This window comes from Triturus cristatus, chromosome 3_1, assembly GCF_964204655.1.
Source record: "Triturus cristatus chromosome 3_1, aTriCri1.1, whole genome shotgun sequence".
In the NCBI taxonomy this organism is placed as follows: Eukaryota; Metazoa; Chordata; class Amphibia; order Caudata; family Salamandridae; genus Triturus; species Triturus cristatus.
In genome coordinates, this window is record NC_140583.1 from 721,428,070 (window position 1) to 721,447,156 (window position 19,087).

The following is a 19,087-nucleotide window of genomic DNA, read 5'->3' on the forward strand; positions in this document are numbered from 1 at the left end:
GTCCTGGTAATGCCTTAGTTTTGTCCCCAAGCCCCGAACCTGGACCTCGGGCTCTTTCTTCTGCTTCTAATGCTGACCATTCTATCTTTTGATCACCTACCTCCCACTCTTTTTCTTTGAGTTTCTCATAAATGCCAGCAGGCATCAACACCTTTAATATTGTCATAATGTCGGGGTAGGTATACTCTCCCATGAGTAACATATCTTTAATTTCTCGGTGAAACCCCGCTGGGTCCTTGTCATGACTGGGTACTACTTTCTTCATTTCTAATAATTCTATTTTCGATATAGGCGTATATACAAATACGCGTTTAAACTCATTGTCCTCACCCTTTATTGGGTGCACTTCTCGTAAGGGATTCTGTCCATCTATGTGATACGTAGTTCTTTCCTTGACGGACAATGGAACATGTTCTGAACATACGAAAAGAATATACTGCTTTCTTGATTCTAGAATTTCTTTAATTAATTCAGTACCTGGACCTCTCCATTTATTCATAAGTAATTCAGTCAGTATGTCAGGCAAGGGACCAGGGTCCGAATGCTGACTCCGATATAGTATAATGAGTTGTTGGATCATATAAATCCCAGCTAACCTTTGTTCATCTGGGGTAAGATTCAAAAATGTGCGTACTACTGTATCATCACTATATTTTCCGGGACTGTCCACCCAATGGACAGCTGCCCTGGCTAAATCTTGTTCATCCACAGAATCGAGGAAATGATAACCCCTTCGTTCTCGGAGTAGTTTGTCGGCGGTTTGGAACGAATGCTCGTTAGACCTTATATTAATTATAGGTATTTGAAAATTCCTGTTATTATCTGGACATGTCGGATGTATTGAGTCAGTATGATATCTAGTCTGATTCCTATTACAAGATCTTCCTCTACCTACATAGGCTATGGTGTCTGACTGTCCTGTGGGCAGTCCTGGCCCTTCTTCCTCGTTTTGTTCGAACTCGTCTGTCTCTAATCTCTCTTCGTGTAGGCGTTCTATTTCTTTACGGATCTTTCGGCACATGGCTATTATACAATTTTGTTTATCATGTCTCCCTTCTGATATATTCTGGCTCCATCTTGTAAGAATTCTCATGGCTTCCGGGTCTACCCCCGGTCGGTCTTGATTTCTGATCACACAGTTTATGAGGAAACGTAACAGTTCCCCCTGCATCTCTACTTTCTGGTATTCCATAGCTCTGTAAATACATTCTGGATCTCGCCCTGTTTGGACAAAATGATATATATTATCTAGATGCGCAGTCATTCCTGGTAACTTTGCTAAATACACTGCGGCTCGTCTGATACGCAATGATGCTAGGGTCATTTCGTCCTCTTTTCCAGGCACCGGGTCATATCTACAATCTATAAGAAGTTCCTTAAGCTCACGGGCACTAAGGAGTTTGGGTGTACGTGAATGCGCTGACTCTTGAAAAGTAAGCTTATTTATTCTGGGTGGCGTAGAAAAGACATTGGTAGCTCCTCCCGCGGCCCCATCTGTGGCGTCGGGTGTAAAAGGATTCGTTGAACGTGACACAGCAACTACAGGTGTGGACACAGCCATAGAAGTAGCTGTAGAAGCGGATACAGAAACAGATGTGCTTGCCGGAACTTGTGACTCGATTTGTTGCTGTAGGGATACGGGTACTGGATCTTGGCGTTGAACCTCCCTGGTATGCGGTCTATGTGGGGCGGAATTGGCATACTCGGGAGCTGCGTCATCTAAATATGAGGAAAGAAAAACATCTTCTGCCGTTCTAGGATGCCCCTTAGGATGTACCTTTATGGGGAACAATGGGGTTGGCAAGTCTTTTGGCGTTTCCGGAGTAGCCTTAGGTAATCCTTCGGCCAGAAGGGGATACATACCCTTCATAAGGGCATTTCTTTGTCTGTCTACTTGTTCTGATTTCACTCGGATACCTTCCTCAATTAATAGATTCTCTCGAACTTTATTGGAACTCTCTTTACTCTTCTCCTCCTGTCTACGTGCTTTTTCTGTTCGTCTATGTGATTCTTTACGCCATAATTCAACGGCGTCTTTCTGTGACTGTCTGACTTTCCTTTTCCATAACTCTTCCTCGACTTTCATGATGCACTCTGCATCCCAGGTCCCCGCTGTGGGCCACCTCTGACTTTCTGGTAATCCCTTGGTATAGTCTACCCATAAGTCAAGAAATAATATAGCGTCTAAGCCATGTTTGTGATACATAAAATGCCCTGGAGTGTCCCTAGGAGGAATAGGGACGGCTTCTTCGAGAACCCCTTTTCTGGTAGTGATCTGTCTTAATTTCGAGAAGAGCGGCATATTGAGAACTGACCTTATACTTGATTTTGACCTGATACTTGAATTTGAACAGACTTAATACAATAAACACGATAATGAACAGTCATTCATACCACGATATACTTAAACACTTCAAACATTTAACATTAACCCTTTAACTGAAACAACAATGATGATCGTCTGCATAACTAATCACCAAGCTTAATTCTCGACAATAACTAGATAAATAACTAGACACTTCGGAATACTTCGGAATACTTGATATACTGCTAAACAGTACAGATACACTGCTAAAACAGTGCAGACCGGATTTGTGTACCCAAACCCGTCTTGACCGGCACAACCTATGTGCACGTCAGAAAATGCCTCCCCAGCAATGGTACTCACCGGGTAGCTTCGGAAACGGAAGGCCTCAGTAACTTGAACTTGACTCGGATTGGACTAGACTCGACTCGACTCGTCGGACACTGGGCTTGACGTCGGACTGGTGGGTCTCTGTATACCTCGGATCTTGCTCTCTCAGCTAGGCTCTGGTCGGGATACTTCGCACTTCTCACCGCCTCGTCTGGGTGTTGATTGCAGTCTCAGTCGCCCCCACTTGACCGGAGGGAGATACAGGAAATCCTGCTGGTACGCGTTATTGTCCGTCCAGCTGTGGCAGGAGACCGGGCCTGCAACGCACCGCCGGCGCGTGAGATGAGAAAGTGTCCCTGTTCGGGCGCCATCATGTGGTAAATATTTCTCCTTTACCGGGACTGAATTTGATACAGGAACATTATAAAGTAGCTCAGTAAAATGAGAGGCAGAATCCGTGATATTAGAGTTTCAGAATGGGCTTTATTCCAATAAGCGATTATAATCGGATGCTTCAAGTTCCATCACCACGGGAGTTCAGGAAGTGAAGTACATACTTTATTGACAAGCAGTAACTTTTATAATACATACATCATAATGAAGTGAATACAGTAGGCGTAACAATTGATAGGGACATTGACGTTTGGTTCTACGTAACCGAAAATGGGTGTAATAATGAGTAAAAAGGAACATGATTGGCTATGATGTAATACATAGGTGGATCTATAAGATAATACTTGGCATTGATGCGCGCGCAGCAGTCTGACGTGTAATTGACGTGTAACTAGGGGGTGACGGGGACTTGACATTTAGCTCTACGTGTGGAGACAGGAAGTCTGGGGGGTCAAGTCAACCTAATCCCAAATCATATCTAACATCCTATGTTTAAAGAACTATGTTATCCACAAAAGAAGGACTCTCGGACAGAATCTATTCTATACTGACTGTGCGTGCGTGTACAAGCGTCTAGGTGTCTACACTGAATGCGAGGGGGTAGGAATATTCCATGGTAACAGGGCTATGAATTACTTGCATGAGGACAGAGAAGATGGGCCTTTTTGCTTGGTAACTGGAAGAATGTTTACTTAAGCTACTAGGCAGGAATGCATCGGCTGAGGGGGAAGCAGATAATTCGAAGGTGAAATACAGTTCTTGGCAGAGAATAGGCTGATGTCAGGCTTCGTGAGCCGCGCAGAGAATGAGACAAAGTTCATGGTCACAGATGCAGGTTTGAACTGGAGCTTTCAGAGGCAGAAGGCAAAAGGAGTTCGATGACAGAATCAGGGCCTACTTGCCTGGACTGTAAAATGGCATAAGTGAACCATATAAAGCCGGTGGCCTTTCATATTTAGGAATGGAATATCCAGCCCATTTATGGCGGATCTGACAGAGGACATGTTGACGGTGGACGCACATGTGTTTGCGTCATCATTACTGGAACTGGAGGGAGCATACATGTACTTGTGACATGCTCATAGAACCGTTGGGGTCCAAGATAGGGGACATAACTGACCAGAAAAATCCATATTTCCACATTGACAATGGGGTTGAACTGCACAAAGAATCACTAGAAGATTTTTTTTGTTTGAGACTTTAGCTTCTGCACACAGGTCATCACAGACACTTCCCATGCTTAAAGGCATGATGCGACATGCTGATGAGATTTTCAAAGACCCGGTCAGAGCACGCATCCGGACTCCTAGGATAGACAAAAATAGAAGGCCTCCCCTACAGATCCTATATTTATAAAGGGACAATTACCGTTTGATTTCCTAGTAGTATCTAATGCTTGTAAGCAGGCGAATTCTCAAACATCAGGAGATGCTCCTCCTCCACATAATGAGTCAAATACGCAGAGCCTCCTAGCCAGGTATGACAGGGTACACTGGGACGAAATAGAGCAATTGCTCCAATATCTCCCAGATGAGTATAAGGCTAGGCACAAGACTTAGTAAATGAGGCTAAGCTCATTTCTAATTACTCTATACGCTGTACTCTGGATGCTGCAGACACCACAGCTAGGGAGATTAACACCAGCATTCTGATCAGGAGACATGCTTGGTTAAGGATTTCAGGGTTTTGACCTGAAGTCCAACAATCAATCCATAACACACCCTTTGATAAGGGACACCTATTTGGTCCTAACGTCGACCAGGCGTTGGAGAAAATGAAGGACACAGAAGCAATAGAACCGGTTCCAATACAGTGCCACGGCTCAGGGGTTTAATCCCTAGACTTTCTCATCCACAAAAAGGACGGTTCCTGAAGACATATTCTGGATCTCAGAGAGCTAAACTGTTATGTTCGAGGCATATGAGCTGCAGATTACACACCTGTGTATAGATCGCCATCTGGTGTTGGGCATGGATGTTTGCAGTTTGTTTTTCCTCTTGGAAAGTCTTTGGAAGTCACGAGGTCGGTGACTCCTCCTTTGGATCGTATTGCGCATTGTCGGCTCCATCCTCAGATTGTTTTTTTCCGCCATCGGGCTCGGATGTAATCTTCACGCTCCGGTTCCGAACAGCTTCCAGTTCGACGATCGACGCGCAATCCTCACCCCAAACCGCGGTATTGTTTCGATCGCGATCTCCCCCCACTCGACGCGCCTTCTCATCGGCACAGACCGTTGGTACCGGTCATCGACGGCGGCCTTCGGGCCTCTCCAAGCTCCGGTCCTGGCTAATGGAAAGGACTCCATTTAAAAAGTGCCCTTGATGTGGGTCCAAATTTCCCCACACCGATCTCCACGAGGTATGCAATCTCTGCCTCTCCCCTGAACACGAGGCTCGAGACTGTCCGGCGTGTAAGTCCTTCCGGTCCAAAAAGACTATTCGGGACCGAAGAGCCAGAAGAACTATGGCGCACTCCTCCACGACGATTCCGGACGACCTCTTCGGAGAAGGCATCGACGCTCCAGAGCGTTACACCGATGAGGGCCTCGTCAGCGCTTCCGAAGCAGCGCACTCAGATGTGGAGGACATCACCCTGGCGCAGAGGGTCGTGAGTACTGATCCCCCCCACCCCCCCACCCCCCCTGCCAGCACCGAAAAAGGCTCCGGTCACAACTTCGCCTCCGGGCCTAGGCAAGACCAAGGACACTGCTTCCAACACCGCACCTTCGGGCCCGGTAAAGAAGCCAAGCAAGCCTTCCGGCGGCTCGGGCTCGAGCCAGCCTACCATCGGTGCCGATAAACACGCTTCGGCACCGAAAAAGAAGCCGACCTCCATATCGACACTGAGCCCCGCACCGAAGCACTCTGGGTCGAAACCCAACTTTTCGCCACCGACACCACCTTCGGTGCCGACCAAAGCACACAAGGCCACCGGTACCGACACTTCGAGGCCGAAACCCATCTTGGTGCCGACCAAGCGTCCGGAGGTTCCCAAACCGGGTTCCAAACAACGAACCGGCACAGAAAAGCCTAAAAAGCCAACGGCTCCGGCGCCGACGGACCGACCAGCCTCACCAGACCTATTTACACCGGATCCCTTGCAAAAAACACTCACCAAGGATCCAAAGACTGGACATTTGACACTGTCTACCAAAAAGAGACATTTGGAGAAGCCTGCTCCACCTCCAAAGAGGAAGGACTCTGCTACCTCTCCGTTCAGAATACCTTCCCCACCTCTTCCACCTCCTCCACCTTCCCCACCTCCACCCCCTCCGCCTTCTCCACCCCAACCTCATCGTTCTCCCACCCCTTCTCCACACGATGATGATCACGGGGACCCATATGATGACATAGGGATGTGCCCCAGGACCTACCCACAGGGGACCCCATCCCTACAGGATCCCCAGACCCATGGGACGAATACAATATCCCTGATATCCCCAACGTCCCACAAGATGATCTTTACCCCTCCAGACCATCTCCACCGGAAGACTCATTGGGGTTCCACCATCTACTGCAAAGGGCAGCACACTATCACGGGGTAGACTTGCATACTGACCCCGTGGAGGAAGAATTCCTCCTCGACACATTTGACACCACACATAGGTCTACCTCCATATTGCCTATGCTCAAAGGAGTGGTAAAGCATGCGCCAGAAGTTTTTAAGGACCCAGTGAGGGCCAGGGTCATTAACCCGCGCATCGAGAAAAAATACAAAGCTGCCCCCACAGATCCCTCCTACATCAGAGGGCCAGCACCACTAGATTCTCTAGTGGTATCCGCAGCACGTAAAAGGGCAAATTCCCAGGCGTCAGACGAAGCACCACCACCTGACAAAGAGTAAAAACTACTGGACGCATCAGGAAAGCGCACTGCGTCACAAGCAGCCAATATGTGGCGTATCGCCAATACTCAAGCGCTATTGGCCAGATATGACAGGGCACATTATGACGAGTTAGAAAGCATAATGCACCACCTCCCTGAAAAATATAAAGCTAGGGCCAACGAACTAATTCAGGAGGGTAAGACTATTACTAACACCTCCATACGTTGTGCCCTAGATGCAGCGGACACAGCTTCCAGGGCCATCAATACCAGCGTCCTCCTCCGTCGCCATGCTTGGCTAAGAATATCAGGGTTTAAACCGGAGGTACAAGCCTCCATCCTTAACCATCCATCCTTAACCATCCCTTTGACCAGGAACATCTATTTGGTCCAAAAGTGGATGAGACCCTAGAAAAAATGAAGAATACGGATACGGCAAAATCCATGGGAGCCTTACAGTCACACCCTCCTAGACGCTCCTTTCACCGCTTTTCCTTTCGAAGTACGTCTAGAGGCTACTGCTCAGACACCGTGTCCACTACATACAAATCCCCTACTCAGTCCACCTTCACAAGGGGTTATCAAAGAGGCGGCTATAGGGGTAACAATAATAAAGGCAGAGGCAAAACAAACACCGCCTACACAATGACTTCCCCCCTCCCCCCAGACCATTCCACTCCGGTCGGGGGCAGACTCCAACATTTCCTTCCTGTCTGGGCTACCATCACCTCAGACAAATGGTTAACACAGATAATTCGGTCAGGCTACTGCCTAGAACTAATATCTACGCCCCCCAAACATTCCACCCAGGCAGCGCCCAATGTCACAAGAACATCTAATACTCCTAAAGCAGGAGGTAATCTCCCTCCTACAGAAATAGACAATAGAACCCGTTCCTACCAACCAACAAAATATGGGAGTCTACTCCCTATATTTCCTCATACCAAAAAGGGACGAGACTCTGCGACCCATCCTAGATCTCCGGCCCCTAAACACATACATACACTCTGACCATTTTCATATGGTGACGCTTCAGCAGGTACTTCCGCTCCTCTCCCAAAACGACTTTTTGACCACTTTAGACCTAAAAGACGCTTATTTCCACATTCCAGTGCACAAAGCTCACCGGAAGTACCTCAGATTTTTAGTGGACGGACAACACTACCAATTCAAAGTGCTCCCGTTCGGAGTCACAACAGCGCCAAGGGTATTCACCAAGTGCCTAGCAGTGGTGGCAGCACATTTGCGAAGACAACACATTCACGTCTTCCCATACTTAGACGACTGGCTGATAAAAGCCAGGTCATACAATCAGTGTGTACAACACACGTCCACCACCATTCAACTACTCCACCAACTGGGCTTCACAGTAAACCACCAGAAGTCCCATCTACAACCATCCCACATAAAACAATTCCTCGGTGCCACCATAGACACCTCAAGAGCACTAGCCTACCCCAATCCTGCCAGGATTGCAAGCATTCAAGCTCTACGCACAAAATTCATGGCACAACACTCCCTTCCAGCTCGAGTGTTTATGCAACTAATAGGGATGATGGCCTCTTGCATCTTCATAGTACCTCACGCAAGACTCCAGATGCGTCCTCTCCAAGAGTGCTTAGCGCAACAATGGAACCAGGCCCAGGGTCAATTAACAGATCTGGTGTTGGTAGACGGTCGCACCCATCGCTCTCTGCAGTGGTGGAACACCACAAACCTTTCCAAAGGTCGACCGTTCCTGGACCCGGTTCCTCAAATAGTACTGACAACGGACGCATCGCTCTCCGGCTGGGGAGCTCATCTACTACATCTCACCACACAGGGCAAGTGGACATCTCAACAAAAGTTACTCCATATCAACCATCTGGAGTTACTAGCAATCTTCTTAGCCCTAAAATCTTTTCAAACCCAAATTTCAGGCAAGGCAGTCCTGATCCGCACAGACAACATGACAGCCATGTATTATATTCAAAAACAAGGCGGCACACACTCTCCACAGCTCTCTCAACTAGCACAGAGCATATGGAGATGGGCAATACCCCAGAAAATCTTTCTCCTAGCTCAGCATGTCCCAGGAGTCCAAAACATAGTGGCAGATCTGCTCAGCAGGCACACCCAACAGATCCACGAGTGGGAGCTTCACCCGCAAGTTCTTCACCCGTACTTTCAAATGTGGGGGCATCCACAGATAGACCTCTTCGCCACCCACGAAAATGCCAAATGCCCAAGCTTCGCCGCCAGATACCCACACCCATAGTTCAAAGGAAATGCGATATGGATGAACTGGTCAGGCAGATTTGCGTACGCTTTTCCGCCTCTCCCACTCATTCCACTAGTGGTGCGCAAACTACAACAACACTCCCTCACACTAATCCTAGTAGCTCCAACGTGGGCCAGACAACCGTGGTATACCACACTGCTAGTACCGCACCAAAAACTACACCTCTCTCCGCACCTCTTAACCCAGAACCATGGAGAGATCAAACACCCGGACCCAGCGCAGTTCAACCTTGCAGTCTGGCTCCTGAAATCCTAGAATTCGGGTACCTAAATCTTCCCCCTGACTGTATGAACGTCATCAGAGAAGCTAGAAGACCTACCACTAGAGCGTGCTACGCCGTCAAGTGGAAACGTTTTGTTGTTTATTGCCATAACACCACCATCAATCCACTGGACGTGTCCATTCAACACATCGTAGGCTACTTACTCCACCTACAAAGGTGCAATCTAGCCTATACGTCCATTCGAGTACACCTCGCAGCTATTGCAGCTTACCTACAAAACAGGCAACATCTATCACTCTTTAGAGTACCTGCCATTAAAGCCTTCATGAAAGGCCTTAAAAGAATAATTCCCCCCAGAGTGCCACCCTCACCTGTGTGGAACTTAAATATCGTTCTCACAAGGCTAATGGGGCCTCCCTTCGAACCTCTGCACAAATGCGAACTTCAATTCCTAACATGGAAAACAGCTTTTCTTGTAGCCATCACTTCCCTTAGAAGGGTCAGTGAGATACAAGCACTTACCATTCAAGAACCTTTTCTCCAAATGCACCACAACAAGGTTGTTCTCCGTACCAACCCAAAATTCCTCTCTAAAGTCATTTCTCCTTTTCACCTAAACCAAACAGTAGAACTACCAGTATTTTTCTCGCAACCACAGACCGTTGCAGAAATGGCTCTTCACACACTAGATGTCAAACGAGCCTTACTCTACTACATTCAAAGAACACAACCTTTCCGTAAGACCAAACAACTGTTTGTCTCTTTCTCTCCACCACACAAAGGCAACCCCATCTCAAAATCAGGGATAGCTAGGTGGAGTGTAAAATGCATTCAAATCTGCTACCATAAAGCAAAGCGAACGCTAACCATTCCCCCTAAAGCCCATTCTACACGAAAAATAGTGGCTTCCATGGCATTTTTAGGGAACATCCCATTAGATGATATCTGCAAAGCAGCTACTTGGTCAACACCGCACACTTTCACCAAACGCTATTGTGTAGATGTGCAAACTAAGCAACAGGCTAGTGTGGGCCAGGCTGTACTCAAAACATTATTTCAAACCACTGCAACAGATACGGGTGGTCGCCGCTAACGGTGGGTACTGCTATATAATCTATGCACAAGTGTGTAATCTGCAGCTCATATGCCTCGAACGGAATATGCTACTTACCAGTATGCATCTGTTCTTGGCATGTAGAGCTGCAGATCTACACACGCCCACCCGCCTCCCCGGCTACCTGTATCTGTCCCAGTTTATCTTATTTAGATAGCACACACATGGGCATCTTCACTGTTATTACTACGCTCCATCTTTCCCTGCTGGCGAAAAACAATCTGAGGATGGAGCCGAAGCCCATGCGCAATACGATCCAAAGGAGGAGTCACCGACCTCGTGACTTCCAAAGACTTTCCAAGAGGAAAAACAAACTGCAAACATCCGGGCCCAACACCAGATGGCGATCTATGCACAAGTGTGTAGATCTGCAGCTCTACATGCCAAGAACAGATGCATACTTTTGTAATGCAATGTTTAAATCCGGGATTTTTCCAGACAAGCTGAAAAACACGCTTCTAAAACCACTTCTTAAGAAGCCAGGCCTAGATAAAGATTTGCTGAAAAACTATAGGCCCATTGCAAGTCTGCCTTTTCTAGCTAAGGTGGCCGAGAAAGTTATGAATGATCAACTTTCGGACTACATTGAACAAAACGTCCTGTTGGACGATTCCCAGTTCGGCTTCCGGAAAATGCATAGCACGTAGACCGCACTATTAAAGCTGCGGATGACATCAGAGCCATCAGAGACCGGGGGGGCACGGCGGTTTTGGTTCTTTTGGATCTGTCTGCGGCCTTCGACACGGTCAACCATTCCATCCTGATTGACCGTGTCGCAGAGCTGGGCATTCACTCCAAGGCTGGAGCCTTACTTGCCTCCTTCCTTTCGGGTAGAACCCAGGCCGTAACATTGGGGCCTTTTAAATCGGCAGACCTGGCGCTACCCTGTGGGGTTCCTCAGGGCTCCTCCCTAAGTCCGACACTTTTTAACATCTATGTGTCGGACTTAGCTAGGGTCATTAAGACCCACCGGTTGAACCTTACAATCTATGCCGATGACACTCAGTTGGTGCTAGCCATCAATCATGACGGAGAAAGGGTAGCGGCCCAGTTCCAGGAAGGTATGCTGGCCATTAAGGAGTGGATGGACTGTAATTGCTTAAGACTGAACTCCGAGAAGACTGAGGTGATTATCTTTGGTAAACTATCACCCATATGGTCCTCTATTTGGTGGCCTCCATTACTTGGAACGATACCAACCCCTGTTCAGAAGGTTAGGAATTTAGGCGTCATCTTTGATGAGAATTTAAACTTTGTCAATCACGCCAACCAAATAGCTTCCTCAGCATTTCATAAACTTAAACTTTTAAGAAAAATAATTCCCTTTCTCCCGGAAACTGCTAGGAAGACGGTAGTGAGCTCTCTGATATTGTCATCCCTGGACTACTGTAATGGTTTATTCGCGAACGCTCAATGTCGGGTGGTCGCCAAGTTACAACTGATCCAGAATGCGGCGGCAAGGCTGCTATCTGGGACCCCCAAATTTAAACCCATTACGCAAGCAATCAGGAGCTATCATTGGCTGACGGTTAAAAATCGAATCAGGTTTAAAACGTTGTGTCACACGTTTAAAGCCCTCCATCAGCTAGGGCCGGAGTTTCTTAAACAGAAGCTCTTCTTTTATCGCCCCACCCGTCAACTAAGATCAAAAAATCTTTATCAACTAGCGGTGCCACGTTCAAAGACTGTCACTTGGGGAGATCGATGTTTCACTAGCACTGCGGCCAGACTTTGGAACACTCTTCCTTTGGTGATTAGATCTACATCTACGCTGTTTCAGTTCAGGAAATTGTTGAAAACCTGGCTCTTTGATCAGTAGCTGCTTTCTGTACCCCATTATTCTTTATATTTCGCTCCGTCTCCTGGGAGGCTTTAGCTGAGTCATAGCGCCAAGACGCCCACGGGTATATGTTGCACTTTACAAATTTCAAAAATAAATAAATACTGGTAAGTAGCATATTCCATACTGTCAGAGCACTTTCACATGGTGACACTCCAACAGGTACTCCCACCTTTACAAAGAGCGGACTTTGTCTACCCTAGATTTAAAGGGCGCGTATTTTCACGTTTCTATTCATCCGGCTCATCGCAAATACCTCAGATTTGTGATAGTGGGCAAGCATTACCAATTCAAGGTGCTTCCCTTTGAAGTGATTACACTGCTCATCTCAGAAGACAACAAATTCACATCTTCCCCTATCTAGACGGCTGGCTTATCAAAGCCTGCTCACACAGGAACTGTCTACAACACACACACACACACAGATCACAATAGATCTACTTCATCAACTGGGGTTAACCATCAATGGTCTAAAATCTCACCTGCATCTGTCACAGATGCAGTGTTACTTAGGAGCCAGTCTAGACACAGTCAAAGCTCAAACTTATCCCAAGTTGCCAGAATTCACAATATTCAGGCTATGAGACTACAGTTTCAACCCAGTTTCAACCCAGCCAAGCTTTACCAGCCAGAGTGTTCATGCAACTGCTGGGAATGATTGCGTCTTGCATCGCAATTGTACCCCATGCAAGGCTTCACATGGCCCGCTACAAGAGTGCTTAGCATGTCATTGGAATCAGTCACAGGGTCAATTAACCGATCAGGTGTTTGTAGACGTTCGTACCCATTGCTCTCTGCAGTGGTAGAACCCACAAAACGTATCAACAGGCCATCCGTTCATCGACCCTATTCCACAGATAGTGCTCACAGCAGACTCATCTCTAACAGGTTGGGGGGGGGCTCATCTTAAGGGTTGACTGTGGAGCACCAAGCACGAGGCTCTCCACATCAGTTACCTAGAGCTTTTAGCAGTTTTTCTGGCACTCAAAGCTTTTCAAACTCACCTCATCACCAACACTATCTTAGTCCGAACGGACAACATGACAGCAATGTACTATGTGAACAAGCGGGGGGCGACACACTCTCTTCAACTGTCAACACTTGCTCAAGCCATTTGGAAATGGGCAACTCATCACAAGATTTATCTTCTGGCTGAACATCTCCCAGGAGTAAACAATCAAATTGCCGAACTTCTTAGCAGAAGGAGACAGCAAATTCACGAGTGGGAACTAAATCCCAAAGTTCTCCTTCCCTATTTTCAACAATTGGGTTTTCCACCGATAGACCTGCTCGCCACAGTCAAACGCAAAATGCCCAAGCTTCGGCTCCAGGTTCCCACACCCACTCTCAAGGGGCAATGCCCTATGGATGAACTGGTCAGGGATATTTGCTTACGCCTTGCTGCCTCTCCTGCTCATTCTGTGTGTGGTTCAGAAGCTCAGGCAAACATCCCTCACACTAATTCTGTAGCTCCCACATGGACCCGTCAACCATGGTACACCACCCTGTTGGAGCGGTCAATAGTTCCACATCAAAAGCTACACATCACTTCCAGTCTCCTCACACAGAACCATGGTGAAATCAGACATCCAAATCCCAAGGAACTAAATCTAGCGATCTGGCTCTTGAAGTCATAGAATTTGGTTATTTAAATTTACCACCAGACTGTATGACTATTCTAAAAGAAGCAAGAAGGCCTTCCACCAGAGCTTGCTATGCAGTAAAATGGAAAAGATTTTTTATACTGCTATAACAACAACCTCATCCTTTAGATGCTTCCATACAAAACATTATATGTTACCTGTTACATTTACAGCGAACAGGACTGGCGTATACATCTATTCATTTGCACCTTGCATCAGTAGCTGCCTACTTACAAAATAGGCAACATCTGTGACTAGTCAGAGTTCCAGTAATTAAATCTTTTGTGGAAGGCTTAAAAAGAGTAATACCACTACGGATCCCTCCTGCCCCATTGTGGAATCTTATCATTGCCCTCACAAGGCACATGGGTCCACCTTTTGAACCATTGCACAAGTGCCCTTTGCAATTCCTCTCCTGGAAAGTTTCTTTTCTCATTGCCATCACATCACTGAGGAGAGTTGGTGAGCTACGGGCATCAACTTTAGAAGCACCCTTCTTTCAACTACACAAAGACAGAATAGTTCTCTGCACCAACCCTAAATTCCTTCCCAAAGTAGTTTTTGCCTTTCACATAAACCAATCGGTTGATTCACCAGTTTTCTTTCCTCAACCTAATTCTGTAGCAGAATGCGCTCTTCACACTCTTGACGTTAAAGGAGCTTTACTGTACTACATAAGACAAGACTTTCTCAAAACCAACTGTTTGTTGCATTTGCTGCACCTCACAAAGGCAATGCTATCTCTAAATCTGGTATTGCCAGATGGATTGTTAAATGAATTAAAACGTGCTATGCTAAAGCCAAAAACTTTAAGTATTCCCCCTAGAGCGCATCTCACTCGCAAAATAGGGCCTTCTGTGGCCTTTTTAGGTAATATTCCGCTAACTGACATATGTAATGCGGTTACATTGTCTACACCACACACATTTACCAAACACTATTGCGTAGATGTGTTAGCACGTCAACAAGCTAATGTAGACCAAGCAGCGCTTAAAACACTTTTTCAAACAACTGCAACATCTACAGGTTAGCCACCGCTTTGGGAGTATACTGCTTTATAGTCTACGCAAAGCATGTGTATCTACAGCAGACATGCCTCGAACTGATAATGTTACTGACGCAGTAAGCATCTGTTCTTGGTATGTAGAGCTGTAGATTCACATGCTCTCACCCGCCTACCCAGCTAGCTATAGTTGTTGCAGTTCTTCATTATACATTTATACACATTGAAATCTATATACTACACTTTCTTACTCCATTCTCACCCTCTTGCAGGAAAACAATCTAACAATGGAGTCGATGCCCTTGCGCACTATCACCGAAAGGAGGAGTCACCTTACCTCATGACTAGGAAAGGCTTCTTCGAAGAATAACAACTTACAAACATTCGGACCCAACACTAGATGGCAGGAGTATGCAAAGCATGTGACTACAGCTCTGCAGGCCAAGAACAGATGCTTACTGAGTAAGTAACATTATCCTTTATGTGTAGGTAGCTCAGTTGTAGTTATGTACATTCATCCTTTTCAAGTTTTCTGAAACCTAGAAATGTAATGTTGTGCTCCTTATAGAGACAGAGTGAAACAAATGTCAGAAAACGTACAGATAAGCGGAGCGAACCACAGAGGTAGACATACTCCACTATATACAGAAATACAACTAAGCGCACCTTCAGGTTTACACATTTTTCTGTCATTTGGACTAGCATAAAATTCACCGGTTCATTCAGACATGCAGACTAATTCATATGGGAGGACACAAAAGAATGTACTGAATATTTAAATACATAAAACTACTATTAGGGCTTCATGTATCATGACGAGCTCCTATTTTGTCTATGATGTGGTTTAGAATGGGAACCCAAAACACTGCTTGCATCCTTTGCAGTGGCGTGGCACGATAGGGTATGTACTGTTTTTTTGCTTTTGTCCTTAATCATCTTCATTTTTTCAGGAGAGCTTTGGCTGCTCCGACCCGTGAACATGTGGGACCAGCTGCAGCCACGTCAGCAGCTGTACCAGACCTTCTGGGAAGCATCTTGTCCGATCAGAGCAGGCTCATGATGAACAGCTCAGACATAGTCATTAATAGAGATGGATCTTTGCTGGCAAAGAAATCAGGTGAGACAGCTATTCTAGGCAGCAGCTGATGGTCCACATAGGGTTATAACCAGTGACTGCATGGGGTACTGATGTCAAATGTCAGCAAAGTTTGTATAACGCTGCAGATTCAGCTGACATGTTCTTAAGTGTTTGGTGAAAGGGATGCTGAGTAAATACTGTACATATTTTTCTGAAGTTGGTTTGTTTATGCATTTTGTTGGCAGCTAGGACTAACAGTACTTGTTAAGTTTATTGAAAATAAATAAAATGGTTAGTATGCTGTTCAGTAACCTACAGTTTGGGCTCCATATTGGAAATGTTTATAAGGTACCATTACAGGTACTAGCTCAAGCCTCTGCTTTTGAAGTTTCAGATTGGGCACCTCAGCTTTGTTGTCTGTCATAATTTGGTTTTGGAATCTGTTTGCTACTGTCTGCTTCCATATGTACTGAGAGTGGTATACTGCCATTTGCTTTCAATATGCAGAGTCCAATTTAAACACAGTTAGCAGGCACCTGATTCAAGACATGTAGCATCCCAATGAGTCAACATGGAAACCTCTAAAGGCCTCTTTGCTTAGTGCAAATGGTTTTACAAAATAACTTAAATTAGTACTTAAATTCAAAAGTGATCATGTGCTTAATACGGTCTCCTCAAACCCATCTAGTTTCAGATATGTCAGGAATGTGTTGAATTTTCAAACTTGACTTGTCAACAAAATAAAATGTAGGTAATTCTTCCGTTTCATGCTTAAGAAATCCTTGTTTGGACTGTGCAATAAGAAATGGGATATCATACCATAGATGTGCCACAGTTAGACTTTTCAAGAGAACGTGAGTGCTTAATACACTGACTGTGGAACTGCTTGTGAAATGGAGCAGTACAATCAAAAATAAGTTGCCTTGCTTTAAAAAAAAAGATTCAGTCCTTGGGCCATGTTTTCATTGAACATTAATTCCTGCTACTGTTTTTCTTTTTTGATAGTCCAGGCATGTCAGATGAGATGTCTGACTTTCAGCCATGTGCTTTCAATTCAACAAAATGCCAGGGGTAGTGGAAGTGACACCACACACACACCCTTTAACCTTAATTGTATCACAGCAAGTGATGTCATATGACCTATGACCCTAGAATGTGGTGTCCCACGACATCGCTAATTGACATCGCTGAAGTTCAGTAATAACTGCATGATTAGCAAGACAAAAAAGAGAAATAACCATTTTAGAAACCACCTTAGTGCTGACATGATCTTTGATAATGGTGAGATGTAATACTCTAATATTAGTGAGCCAGACCTCTTATAGGTGGATCGTAGGGGTCCTCCCACCGAGAAAATGTTAAATTAGTATATTAAAAACACAATTTTCATATAAATTGGCTAAACAATCATAGGCTCTGGAAGGGCATTCATTCATCTAGCAGTTCGCTCAGTTGTTTTCAGAATGTGCTATGGATGCCCCCTTATGTCAAAAATCGCCTCCATTATACCAGCAGCAGTAGCAAGCATAACACCACTTTTTCACTGACGCTTACTTAAATTCACTCACATTCTTCCTCCATCATTTATTCTCACTTGCACTCATGTATTCTCACTCACTATCTTGTACTCGCGCTCACTCATTCTTACTTTGAGTCAATCATACTTACTCACTTGCACAGTCATTCTCACTCATACTCCCTTATTTTCACACATTCTTACTGTCATTCACACTCACTCCAGCTCTCACCCACTCGTACTTTCTAGCTGACGTGCACTCACATTTCCACTCATTTTGAGTCACTCCTACTCACTTACATTCAATTTAATTTATCGACATACGCTACCTATCACACAGGCTCGTACATACAGAAATTAGCTCACAAACACATGCTCTCTTGCACACAGACCTACTCACCCACAAGCACGCACACTACATATATTTCAAAAGATGTACTTGCATCTGCTCCTGAAGGTCTTGTTCTAGGTCGTGGTGCTCCATTTGTATTACACTAACAGTGAATAATAAACTATTATTTACTATTAGTGTAACAAAAAATGGGCAGAGCATCAGGGCTATCTGCCTCTGTCTTTACATCAGTTCTCCCAGCTGGTTGTATGTACAGGATACTATGATGGCAATTATTGAAACCTAGGCTTTCCTGTTTTCAGTGTTTATTTTCTATGAATTTAAGTGGGTATAATCCAATCTTGTACCAACTTTTCGAAAAACAGACTAATCCTTTTTTATAAATTAGTGCAAACAATACTTTTGTTAGTGTTTACAAAATACGTTTTAAGACAACAGTTGTATTACAGAAGGACCATCTCTCATGTGAGAGGTGCATGGAAGTTTTACATTTTTTGTAACATTTGTTTTGAAGATAACACCGTAGGCTGATTTTTTGGGAAAGTTCTTTCTGTAGCCTGCAGGTTACAAATTAAAACCTGGTAAAAGAGATCAGTGGTATGCACCCCTACAAACGGCTGTATGTGACCTGCAAAGAATCCATTTCAATCCTTGCATGCTGTAATAACTTTTTTTAATTCTTAAAATTGATTCTATTGCAAATCGCTAGACACTGTAGGAAATTCAATTTGATTGTGCGCTCTACAAATTGATATCTGGGTTAAAGAAAAAAACCTTTCATATCTCACTTTATCTCATGGCAACTTGTGAAGTGACTTTGAGGGTGTACTCCTTTTTCGCAATTTTCTGCTGTTCCACCTGTCAGCAAGGTGCAAGTACCAGCAGCTCTCGCTGGCCACTTCTCAGACACAAAGGAAGTACTGATTGAAATAAAGTGAAGAATTCATGGACCTGTCCCATGCTGGGAAGGTACATAAGCACTCCCTCACCCTCCAAGCTTGCTCATTTATATAGATCGTTGGCAGTGCATCTCCTCCCATTTAATAGGAGAATCCCTTGCAGAAGCTTTTTAACTTTTTTTAAATTTTTTTTTAAACAGTCCAAGTCCCCAAGCCTTTCTTTTTTCATTGAGGAAAGAAGCAATGGTGGCACGTCTGTGTTTACTCTCCATGCTTTTCACGTAGA

At 45.2% G+C, this 19,087-nt stretch overlaps 1 protein-coding gene across 5 annotated transcripts in view; it reads left to right on the top strand.

Annotated features, from left to right (window-relative positions):
- The window catches only part of PHRF1 (PHD and ring finger domains 1), a 497,237-nt gene that overhangs the window by 259,878 nt on the left and 218,272 nt on the right, over positions 1-19,087 (top strand). For all 5 annotated transcript variants that reach the window (XM_085644828.1, XM_085644832.1, XM_085644830.1 and 2 more), the window contains exon 13: positions 15,907-16,073. In XM_085644828.1, coding sequence (XP_085500954.1) covers positions 15,907-16,073 — 167 coding nt within the window. The remainder of the gene's footprint in view (positions 1-15,906; positions 16,074-19,087) is intronic.